We start from the raw sequence: 12,399 nt of genomic DNA on the forward strand, positions 1-12,399 counted from the left end.
AAATGATGGAGGAGATATAAATTGTTATCAAATCTTTATTATTAAAATCATTAATTGTCATATATATATTAGTCATTTATGGTAATTCCGTAGGTTTGATTTAAGGAAAGAAAATAACATATCATATCATTATATCATATAGTTTGACCAACTTATGTATCTAACAACATATAAAAATCGAATGTGGACCTACTTATTTTTCAATTGAATGTAATTGACTACCTTATTGAGTGTCACCTATGCATTGGAGCCTATTTTAATTAATACAAAATTGAGATTACATCTTTTCAAATGTTTCTCAATTAATATATAGGGGATGGGCGTACCCTTACATTTGTTAAGGTTGATTATATGTTGTTTTGGAACATTGAAATTTTTTTTAAAAAAAAAACGGTGAGAAGCACTAGTAAATCAATACACAACATTAGATTTCCAACAGAACTGGCCCGTATATATACTTGATTACAAATCAAGGCACCAAAACCCAGTTCTATTTGATGATCGAATGTTTAGAAAACAAAGCCATATTGATCATGAAGAGACAAGTTGAGTTAGAGTTAAAGGAGATGAGTATTGCGAGTCATCAGATAACATAAGATCGACGATGGTCCGAGCAGCAGCTTCCGTGGGATGACCGAAGCGATCCCAAAAGAGGTATTTGGTTCTGTCTGAGCATAAATTTGACACGGGAAAACAAGGAGAGTCCGCATTTAAGTCCCCACTACCACAACACGCTGATGTCACGTCCGCAAAACCTGAAATCAGAAAACAACAATGTGTTTTTTCATTTGTTAGCGATTTTGTTTGCTAGGGTAAGCCAATGGCTCTGATTGGTTAAAAGTTAGCATTAATAGGTGTAAAGAAAAAGTAAAAGAAACTTTAGATGGACCAATCATTTCCAGCGCAACCTTTTTTCACCTCTTTTTTCAACTTAGAAAAAAACAAATCACTAGATTAAAAAAAATTACTCTAGTTTATTATATTTATTTCACTCCCATTTAATCTATTTTTTTTACCAATCACACTCGTTGATTTTTCTTTCTAATATCACCACTTTAATCTGGCACGTGGATCAGGTGTGTCCCTCCGTTTTAATAGTGATCCCACTTTGGGACTTTCGGTCGCTTGATAAAAGTTACTTTTCTATTTTATGCAGTACACTGTACATGTGGAGTTTATAAAATTGTTATTTAGTAAGTTTTTTTTTTTATAACTGTGGGGATGCGGCGACCGAGGTCAACCGACTAGTCCCACGAAATCCACGGTACTCCACGTATTCATGCGATTTAACGTAGCCCGGGTGGCCACACGGAGTATCATTTTTTCTTTGTTGAAAAAAAAATATTCAGAAATTTCCTTGAAGAAAAATATTTTTTTTTTGAAAAAGCGGGTATGTTTTGGAAAAAGGTGATATAAAAAAAAATCAAAGGGGGTATTACTAGGAATAAAATTACTGGAATTCGTCTTACCCAAATTTCATTCATACACGTTAATTTATTTCACGTCTCAACCTTGCGGTATTTATGGTTTGTGTGGTTCGATTATTTATTCTAGTTTTCATTAGTCGTGGTAACAAAATTTAATACCTAAAATATACAAACTCTGATCGTACCGTAGCGGGCAGGGTTGGTGATAATGTCATGGACGGACTTGAAGTTATCAATGTAAGTGTACGTCATTGAGCTTTTCAACTCCTGTTTAAATTGTTGCAACATCTTTACTAGAGCTTCGTTGTACAAAGAACACCACATGTTAGACTCTTCGTTGCATTCATGCATCGTCGAGTTTTTCGCTCTTTGTCCAGGTGTGCAACCAATCTGTGCTACACCTAGTATAAGGAATCTACGTGCTCCAGTATCGTGAACTATCTGTTAAGTATTACAATATTCAAATAAATTTGCAAGAGGAATACATGCATTTATCTAACAAATAGCACAAGTCTAAGATGTCCTAACTTTTTTTTATTTTACCTTTAATTGCTCCCTCAACTTATCAGCCATTGATTGTGTATATTGCTGAGGATCGGTCTTTTGTCGAAGTTTGAACGATCCAAAATAGTCGAAAAGATCGTTGCTGCCTATTACCACGAAGAATAGAGATTTGGATAGGTGGTTTTGTGCTTCGGATGGTCCAAGCTGACTTGTTAGTTCTTTATGAATGTCTTGCCAATCGTTCACTTGGTGCGATAAAGGAATAGATTGTCTCTACACATAACAATTACATAAAATGAAAAGTCAATAACAGAGCGGGGATAGCTCAGTTGGGAGAGCGTCAGACTGAAGATCTGAAGGTCGCGTGTTTGATCCACGCTCACCGCAATTCTTTTTGTATTTGTAATGTTTTTAATTTAATTTCTTTTTCATTCAACTAGATTGTGTAATAAATATATGTGTTTTTGGCTTTTTGCAATCTACCGCTAACTTTCCATTTCAAAATAAAGCTGACCATGGAACCAATACTTTATTTAATTACTTTCCAGTGTTTCAAAACATGGAATTTTAATTACTTTCCAGAAATTTAACATATCCTAGATGGAATATAAATAACTTACAAGTTTTTGATCGGAACCGTTGAAGATACCAGCTCCGCCCGAAGCAAAATTCACACCAGTTAAGGCCGCAGATTTTCTCTCTTTTTGTATTTGTAATGTTTTTAATTTAATTTCTTTTTCATTCAACTAGATTGTGTAATAAATATATGTGTTTTTGGCTTTTTGCAATCTACCGCTAACTTTCCATTTCAAAATAAAGCTGACCATGGAACCAATACTTTATTTAATTACTTTCCAGTGTTTCAAAACATGGAATTTTAATTACTTTCCAGAAATTTAACATATCCTAGATGGAATATAAATAACTTACAAGTTTTTGATCGGAACCGTTGAAGATACCAGCTCCGCCCGAAGCAAAATTCACACCAGTTAAGGCCGCAGATTTTCTCTCTTTCTCTTTAAATGGGACTTTCAATGAGAGATACGGCGGCGGTAACGGTAAACCAAATTTCTCAGCTAATCAATCCCAAAAGAAACACTTAGGTCCACGTTCATGTAAAAGAAATTTTGATTTATATATTGACAACTAACAGTAACAACTTACAACTACGTGTATTTTCTTATAATGATTTTCAACGTCTAACCATTATTTTGTTCTAGTTATGAGAGAATACATATAGTTCTAATTGCCCGCACGACACGCTATCTAAATCAAAGCAATCGTGGCCTGACATAGCATACCAACACTATTCATCTCATAGAGACTAAACAAAAAAGTAGAATATATACGAAACCGGAAAATATACAAAAACTCACCGATAGCATCTGCGGCGTTTTTGCCGTTAGAGAATCTCCCGGTGGCTTTCTTGTCAGGAAAATCAACGCCGTTACGTGGATAATTAGCTTTGGATATGGAAATTGCTAAGTAATTATTGTTTCCTGCATCAACCAACGAATCTCCGAAAATGTATACTCCCGGAATCGAAGGAAGTTTTCCGGTCGTTGATTCTAAACCGGCAAATGAACCGAACCAAAGTAAACCGAGGAAGATGGGGAGGAACGGTGTTTTGTTCGTCGGCATGTTCTTTTCCTCCCGGCGAACGCTTTGAACTGGGTTTGTTTCTCCGAGGCTCTTAGGGTTGTATTAGAGATATAAAACTTAGTGTGGTTTATATAGAGAAGAGAGAAACGTGAATACTGACGGAAAATATTTGCAAAACTAGAAAATAATATAAAGTTTGGTAATGTGAAAAGATGAAAAATATAAAAATGAGAAGGGCAGCTTCTTTGATTGTCCTTGTCAGACCGATCATGTCACATTGTCACTTGTAGATTGTCGCGACTGTTATGGCAATTTCAGTTTTTGTTATATGGCACCGAAAACATTGATCTTTAACGCTCTATCTCTCTCTGTCTTACTATATGTAGCATACTTAATTTTCCACTTATTGCTCTAATTGTATCACAAATATATATATAATTTTTTTCTTGATAAATCGGGGTATTCGGTGGGCCGAAGTCCAATTGATTAATCCTCTGAGGGTTTATCCACCGATATCGGATAGATCCGGTTACTTGCAATGAAAATTAGATATGCATGTTATCTGACCGCACAAACATTTATATCTGAAATGGTAGGTTTCGAACTTGGGGTACTTAGCACCTCTCCAAGCCCACCGTACCATTCAATCATGCTTGTGTGATTTGTATCATAAATATAGTAAGGCAACCATTTTGAGGTAGAGTTGATATCCTATACATCATATATTTCTACATTTACTATGGGCATGATCGGTTGAAACGTATCAATTGCGTGTGCGGTTGTGGGAGTTTGCGGATGTGAATTACTGCAATTTTTAGCTTTATTAAGCGATTTGTAATATTGGTACAACGTTTAGAAATTGATTTAATTACATGATATTTATGACTGGTTAATTATGCGATACTGCAATGGTTTAATCATAAATAACCAATATTAACACATTATAACATTATAACATTATAAACATACTATTATTATAAAATATAAAACTATTGATATAGGATAATTAATAAAAATATTATGTTTATTTATTTATTTTTAATTTAGATGAAAATGATAATTTCGATAAAATGTGTTTGAAGATTTATATTAGAACTTTTATAAAAATATTTTGTTTCATTTGTATATGTATATATATTAATGTTAAAAAATTATAGTGAATATTTTGGTTTAAAGTTTTTATATAATAAATTATGATACTATTAGTGAATTGAAATTAAATTATAAAATGTTTATATTTTATTTATAATATTTCAATTTTAAATATTAGTGTAAAAATTTTAAATATATTTAGAAAATGTTTTATATTTTTATTTTTTTTCTTCTAGAACCGTCCGTATTAGCATGGTATGATTGATACAAAACACTAACAACCAATTTTTAACACCACAAAAGTTGCGTTTGCGGATGGTATCGGAAAAACCATTCGTGCCTTATATATTTCCCTTTATTTAGTTAAATAAAATAGAAAAAATATTGCGATGAACTAGTTTTTTGTTGTTTGAAAAGCTATTGTGTCAACTAGTTAGTGTTTCTGAGTTTGTTACTTGTTTTTATATTTTCGCAGATATATATAGTTTGAAATTAATATGTGTAGTTATCACTTTATTTCTTTTACTATGTTGTTTAGAACTGTAGATTTACTAATTTGTATTTGCAAATATTTGTAACATATGTAAAGAGATACAAATAAAAATAACTTTTTTTGGCTGCAATGTAAAACTTATTTTTCAACGGAAAATGAGAATAATAGTTTGAGAAAGCTCTCTGAATTCGATAAACTAGTAGTAGCAAGCTGACATGTGATTGCAGATTTTTCTTATCGATTAGTGCAGATAAGGTGGATGGCTAGAGGACAGACAATTTTGTTGATGTTTCCTTCCATTTGTTCGCGTTATATATACCCTAAAAATATATGTTAAATATGGTAGGTAGATTATAATGTAAACTGAAAATTGTGAATAATCAACCACATGAACTAGTCCAGGTCGTATAAAATATAGACAAGCATGCAGAGAAAATATGATTTTTGATTTCCTCTAATAATTTGAAATGCATAGAGTATATCTGATCATGTGAAACTATTTTTACTCGTAAAATGTGTAATTTACCATCACCTACATAATTAGTTTTTATCATGCGAAATTATAATCATATCCTCATGTAATAAAAGTATAGATTTTCCACGAAATGATGGGAAAAAAGAGATTTGGTTTGATCCGACTTGTAATCATCGAGAAATATACATGATAACTTTTAATTATTTTCTTTTGCTTAACTAGTCAAACTTCTCTATCCTTTTAGCATTCCAAGCCATATATAATAATATATTGATGTATGTTCTTCTTGCACTGCTGGTGTGATGTGCACCACTAAAAACTTCCACCGTATGTAGTTGCGCCCATACAATCCTCCCCACTCCCCTCACATTATCTCATTTAATAATACTTTTTTGTTAAATGTTTCATGGAACTTATTACTGGTAATTTGTTGATTGAATGACAGTGATATAAGTCAAACAAAATCGACAAGTGATGGATCTAACGCGTAATTACATAAAAGTAAAACTTGAGACAGAAAGGCCTACGAACTCGATTATAAGTTTGGTCGGTTAGACGGATGCTAGGTAATTATATTAGAAACCTAGATGTTTACAGTTATAGGTTCATACTCAAATGCGTGTTGCCCCTTTGAATAGCTGTATATTGTATTGTTTGTTATGTTCTGTTGAAGATTGAAAAGTAACTTAAGAAACTGGATTACTATGAAATACTTATTACCAACAGTGTTTTTAAAATAGAACCAGATTATCGGATTGGATTTAACCATGGACCGAAGAAATATCGAGGTTAAATTTAACTATGGAGCCGTATATAGTGTCGTTCCTTTTGTCCTATCGTCCAGTAAGTTACATTCATCGTTACTCGTGTCTCATGGTTTCAGATTTTACAAATAGTACTAACTTTAAATTATTTAAATTATTCGACCAAAAAAAATTATTTAAATGATTAAAAAATTTCATAGACTTAAAGTATATATAGTAGATTATTTGCTGAAATCATATACTACACAATATACTAAAATCAAACTCAGTTTCTCTAATTTTGTTCTCTATGTCAACAACGAGTTAGTTTCCATGATTGGAGGTGTGTTGCGAGTGTGGGATATTGACGTGTTACGCGTATGGATTTCTCTTTAATTTATGTTGATGTTTTTTTTTTTTTAACCGGGGTATCCCGGGCCTATGGAAGGGTCCAGACTAATCCTAAGTAAAGGTGTAACCCACGGATAGACCCTCTCTCCGGATATGCAAATGTGTTCTAAAGCAGAGGCTCATATACGTGTGGAGGTGTCTAGAAACATCATGAAGTAGTTCCCTACAGTAGGATTCAAACTCGCAACGTGGGTGTAGGAAGGAGTCGGTCCTTACCATTGGACCACGATGTCCCGGAAGATGTTGATGTTTTCTTGTTTGTTTGATTTTTACGTTAATGTTAGTAACGAGTCTAATGACTAATGAGTAACACAGCTTTCGCTTTTTATTTTCTTTTTAAAAGCTATTTTCAATCTGAACTCTGAAGGACAAATCTTTTCACACAAAAATAAAGACATTGTTTATTGCAATTCGAGGTTTGTGTTATCAACTTTAATGTACAGCGTTACTAGTCCTTCTTAAGCCATAGTCTGCATTATATCATGAAACAAAAGAAATGTATGATGCTCATTTTATTCAATTTTCTCGTTGATAACAGGGTAGGATCCAACATCGAATTCGAAAATAATAATCGAACCATATGAAAACGTATAATATTATTATGGCCATTTCAAAATTTATATGACTAAGAGAACTAGCAATCGAAAAGATAATTGATGTATGGCCTAGAATGGTGAAGAATTGAATTATTCACCATTCCAACGCAATTGGTGGACTAACACGACATAGTTTACGATAACAAAAAAATTGAGGAAATAATTTTTCGAACACTGAGTCATCTGGTTTAGGGTTAAATAGACAAAACTTTGAAAAAGGAAAGGAACTATGAATTTACTAATGGCCTATTTTTGGTTTGCGTTCGGTGAGGTTCGGATAGTAAAACTAAGAACACAAAAAATATCCAAAAAGAATGTTGGTTCTCATTTGATTTATGTTTGATTATTTCAGGTGGTTCGGGTATGGATAAAATATAAGGATGATTTGGATAAAAATATCGAATATTTCGGATAGTTTTGGATATTTCAGATGAAAATTATCTGGATACTTTCGGATAATTTAGATACTTTATAATAATTTAGCTTTTCAAATATTTTTAATAGATTTTAAAGAATAAATATATATATATATTGAGTTATGCTATATGTAGGCCTGGAACTTTTATCCGAGATCCGGATTCGATCCGTGATCCGATCCGGATCCGATCCGAAAATCCGGATATCCGGAGAGGCCGAATCCGGATCCGGATAGTAAAATGTTGGATCCGTCAAAGCCGAATCCGGATCCGGATATCTTGATTTTTTAGTCCGGATATCCGGATCCGTAAATTTTATTAATAAATATTTCAAAAATAGTAATATATATCTATATATAAAAACTAATTTTATTTAATATATTTTCATTTTTATAACAGTATATATAAATTTTATGTAAATTTTGTAATATTATACATAGAAATAATTAAAAACATTATATATATTTTTATTTTTAAATTATTGTTAATATTTTATATATATTAATATTATTTTTTATTTATTTTAAGGATCCAAATCCGGATCCGGATATCCGCCGGATATTATAATTTTTAGAAGGATATTCGACACCCGGATATCCGCGAACCCCGGATCCGGATAAGGATAGTAAAATTATGGATCCGCCGGATAAGGATCCGGATCCGGATATCTTAAAATTGCCCGGATACCCGATCCGTCTCAGGCCTAGCTATATGTAGATATAAATAATATTTTATATATTTGAGTACTTGTTCAGTTTTCGATTCGGAACCTACTTCATTCGATTATTTTGGATATTGAAATATATGTACTATTCAAATATTTGAGATTTCTGTCCGATTTCCATTTTGACTCTCCTCTCCAACTGGTACTAAATGACAAATTTGTATACCAGATTTGATGTAAAGTGTATCTTGTGCTGCACTATTCTAGTGTGTACACGAGTTAAATATATAACGACGTGGGCCGTAGAAAAACCATCGGCCGGAAGCACAAAATTGTTTGAAGGCCAATAAAAAAGAGCGAATTGGGTGAAAATCATAGAAGAAGTAACAAATAAAGAAAATACCTATAACATAAAAATTGTGGACCTTCAAAATGATCCAGTATAGTCGAAATGACAAAATTGTCCTTTGGTCTATAAGAGAAAGATTTACATTACGACCGGTGATAATAGGTTAAAAGCTAAAAGAAATATAAATGTAATTGAGGGAATAAGACCTGTTCGAAAACGAGATCAAATTGATTTGAGGTCTTAAGACCCATGCCCTCGCTCGAGCCGATTCTCGTGAGTACGAGCCACTTTCCACGCTCACTGGAACAACAAACCAAACAAGAAGAGGACGATTATACGCCGGCGAGACGCTTGGCGGTGGTGTGTCGTGGCTATTTCACCATAATCGGCAAGAAAATCAGAGCCAGCAATTTGTTTTTATTTTTTCTAAGTTTTGAATGATCAAAATAGTGTGTTTAGTGATAGATTTATGTAATTGGAACATAAACAATACGAAATCGCATAAAAATTTGATGATATAAGAGAAACCTGAAGCCGGCCGCCATGAATATAGCTTGAACTGTCGAAAACCCTAAAAATAAATTGAGGGAAGAAGATGAGTTATTTACATTTATGCCACTCATTAAAGAAAAAAAATCAGTCTAGCACGCCATTCGAACCCGTGAAACGAGCTTGAGAGTATCAAGCTAAACCACCAGACCACTGTAACTTATTCGATAGTAGCTTTCAAACTCTATACTATAACCCTTATACCCGAAAATGGTATTCAACGAAATTTAGCGACATGTTGGATTGACCTTAGAAATAGTTTGGTGGTTTGTATTTAGCTAGGTAACATAAATACGGATTGGGTTAAAATAAAATTTATGTTGCTAAAGATAGTTGTGGACTTTGATTTAGGATTTTAGCATGTTTTATGATGTAATATCCGCTAAAGTCTAAACAGATTATTTTAAATGTTTTATGATGTAATTTACGCTAAACAGATTAATTTAGAGCGTAGAAGATTTTGTTTTAAAGAGAAAAACAGGTTAAGAGTTCGAGAAATATATTTGTCGTCTGAGATTTGGAATTGGACAACAAATACTTATATTGGGAACATAATAAAACTCACAATTCTGTTTCAATGCTAGTCTGACATATTAAGAACGAATTTAGGCAAATCTTACGTATTAAGAAGGGATTAATGTGTTACTTGAATACTTATAACGAACCGCACGCTAATTGTTTGGTTGAAAATATTTTTTGTCTCCAATATATAGAAAACATGATAGATGACAACGCAGCAACCAAAATTAAGGTGAAACTGCAAGTTAATTGTTTGGTTAAATGCTACTCTTACGTGTTAAAACTAAAGTTAGCATGTATATTGATAAAGTTGTGATCCATTACATAGATGCAGAAATCGACAAAAGAAAACAACAGGTTAAGAGTTTAAAAAATATTTTTTTTTCTGACCTTAAAATATTGGACATCGAGTACATATATTAGCAACACAAAAAAGACCTAACAATTATGTTTAAATGCTAGTCTACATAAATAGTTAACATATTTAATGACAAAAGTAGCAACCAGAGTTATAAGTATCTGGTTATATCTAGAATTGATCAACACCAAGGAGAGGCAAGGAACTGATCCTCTGCTCACAACCACCAACTCTGCTCACGACAAAATGAGTTCAAAACAGATAGAGAGAGAGGCAGAGAGGTCGAGCTATTGTGGTCGTGGTGGTGGTGGTGTCGGACGACAGTGGTGGTGACGAGCGAAGGTGGTAAAAACAATAGAACACTCCTAAAACTATTGAAGATTGAAAACAATCAAACACTTCTTTGCAGCCTCTGTTCCTGAAATGAACGTTGCCTTTTTTGCCTTTTTCCCCCATTACTTCATGTCTGACCTGTAAAAGAACAGAGTAGAAGCTTTGAGATACTGACCAACATAAAGACTTATATTCACATAAAAGAAGTACAAGAAACCACAATTGATATAATCTGTCAGAAACTCACTTTGGTTCAGATCTCTCTCTATCTCTCAAAATAACAAGAATTTTCATATATCAGAACAACTGAAGCACAACTGAGGAAGCAAAGTTTCTATACGTTCATAACTAGTAGTTAGAAAATCATAACTTGTGGAAAAGTACCGATAGTACAAACAAACGATTAGCAATACAAGCAGAGTCATTGTGTGTCTAGACATTGTAAATGACAGATAAAATTGAATGGTAGCAAGGTATTTGCCAAGTGTATGTTGCTAATATACGTACATAAGTTAAAAAAAATAGAAAATTAGCTAGACTTGTAGCAAATGTCCATGGTCATCTCCCATGGAGAGAAAGGGTTGTTCTCGAGGTAAGCTTCTTGGGGACAGAGTCGAAGAGGTTGTCGTGGAGGTTTAGGGTCTGTAACCGGGTTAAACCGGAGAGATCGGGGATCGGACCGGAGATTCGGTTCTGGAAAAGCTTCGGGACCATCAGCTCCGTGAGGGTTTGGAGTTTCTGAAGGAGGGTTCCTCGGATTCCTTTGGTTTTGAGTTGGATTCTCGTGACTTTGTTGCTTGCGTCGCATTGAACGGTTGGCCATTTACAAGGGTTGGGGTTGGACCAGTCTACGTCTTTAGTGAGGTTTAGGCTCGATTTGAGGGCTTGCATAGTTGAGCGTCGACGCTGGTCTGAGAAGCTGCGAAGTTTAGTGAGGAGAGGAGGAAACAGAGATGAGATTTTTTCATTACGAAGTTAAAGGATGGAGCTTTATTCTAGGGTTTTATGGTGGAATTGAAGGAGGAGAAGGAAGGCTCTTCCTTTTTACAGGGAAATGAGAAAGTTAAGAGATTGATTCGGCGGAGATGGAGGGAGAGATATAAGAGTATGGAATCATAAAAGATAAAAAAATAAATAGATTTTTATTCTTATGGAGAAAAATGGAGGACTTTAACTCAATATATATGCCTCAAGGGCTCTCGTAAATTTCCCATATATCCCTGTTATTAAAAATAATATATAATAATTTATTTTGAATTAAATTTAAATGCATAAAGCGTGTAAAGTCGAAAAAACCGTTAATGAAATGAGTTTATTATTAGATCCAACCTAATCTATCCGGTCCACCCAAACCTAAACGGGTTAAAACCCGGATCCTAACCTAGTTTCCTCTTGCTCGGGAAAACCTCCCATTTGGTCCATCTCTCCATCTCAACTCTCTTCTATTGCGACAGATGTACGAGCCACAATCATCAATTGCAAGTTTGGAAAATTTTCCCCGTCTTATACTAAACCCTAAAAACATTCTTCACCGCTCTTCTTCTTCCCATAATCTCTCTGTCTCTTTGAAACTCAGTCACCCAGGTAAGGACCTTCTTTGATTCCTAGCTTGAATCACTTATGTTCATATGTGTTATTATCAATTCTTTAAAAAACCCGATTGTTGAAAATCACTACTAATCTTCTCAGTAACCTAAACGCTAAAAGTGTCAACCCGATTCCTACTTGACATGTTGGTAAAGTTTATCTTTTTAATCTACTGATGATGATTATGAATTTAAATATTATTGTATGACTTTTAAATGCCTTTTTAAAATATGTTTTTCAATTTCATATTTCGTTTTAAAATTTAAATTATTTTAAATTCT

At 33.5% G+C, this 12,399-nt stretch overlaps 1 protein-coding gene, 1 long non-coding RNA gene and 1 other non-coding gene across 4 annotated transcripts; 1 reads left to right on the forward strand and 2 right to left on the reverse strand.

Annotated features, from left to right (window-relative positions):
• Positions 1-411: 411 nt before the first annotated feature.
• Positions 412-3,828, reverse strand: LOC106322856 (GDSL esterase/lipase At5g55050-like). 2 transcript variants are annotated; one of them, XM_013761003.1, is made up of 6 exons: positions 3,308-3,828; positions 2,918-3,007; positions 2,552-2,607; positions 1,971-2,204; positions 1,613-1,868; positions 412-755 (listed from the first exon to the last, which is right to left on the reverse strand). In XM_013761003.1, exons 1-6 carry the CDS (start codon positions 3,570-3,572, stop codon positions 532-534), a joined length of 1,125 nt encoding a protein of 374 aa, XP_013616457.1. In that variant the 5' UTR covers positions 3,573-3,828; the 3' UTR covers positions 412-531. The 2 variants fall into 2 exon arrangements, with proteins under 2 accessions (XP_013616457.1, XP_013616456.1); XM_013761002.1 differs by lacking the exon at positions 2,552-2,607 and having other exon boundaries at positions 2,862-3,007.
• On the forward strand, positions 2,246-2,318 carry TRNAF-GAA. Its single transcript has one exon. It is a non-coding gene; the product is annotated as a tRNA-Phe (tRNA).
• Positions 3,829-10,198: 6,370 nt separating the features above from the next.
• LOC106325133 lies at positions 10,199-12,332 on the reverse strand. The gene is made up of 2 exons (XR_001266817.1): positions 11,039-12,332; positions 10,199-10,669 (listed from the first exon to the last, which is right to left on the reverse strand). It is a non-coding gene; the product is annotated as an uncharacterized LOC106325133 (long non-coding RNA).
• Between the last annotated feature and the right edge of the window lie 67 nt (positions 12,333-12,399).

The sequence above is a fragment of the Brassica oleracea genome, chromosome C2 (genome assembly GCF_000695525.1).
Source record: "Brassica oleracea var. oleracea cultivar TO1000 chromosome C2, BOL, whole genome shotgun sequence".
Classification (NCBI taxonomy): Eukaryota; Viridiplantae; Streptophyta; class Magnoliopsida; order Brassicales; family Brassicaceae; genus Brassica; species Brassica oleracea.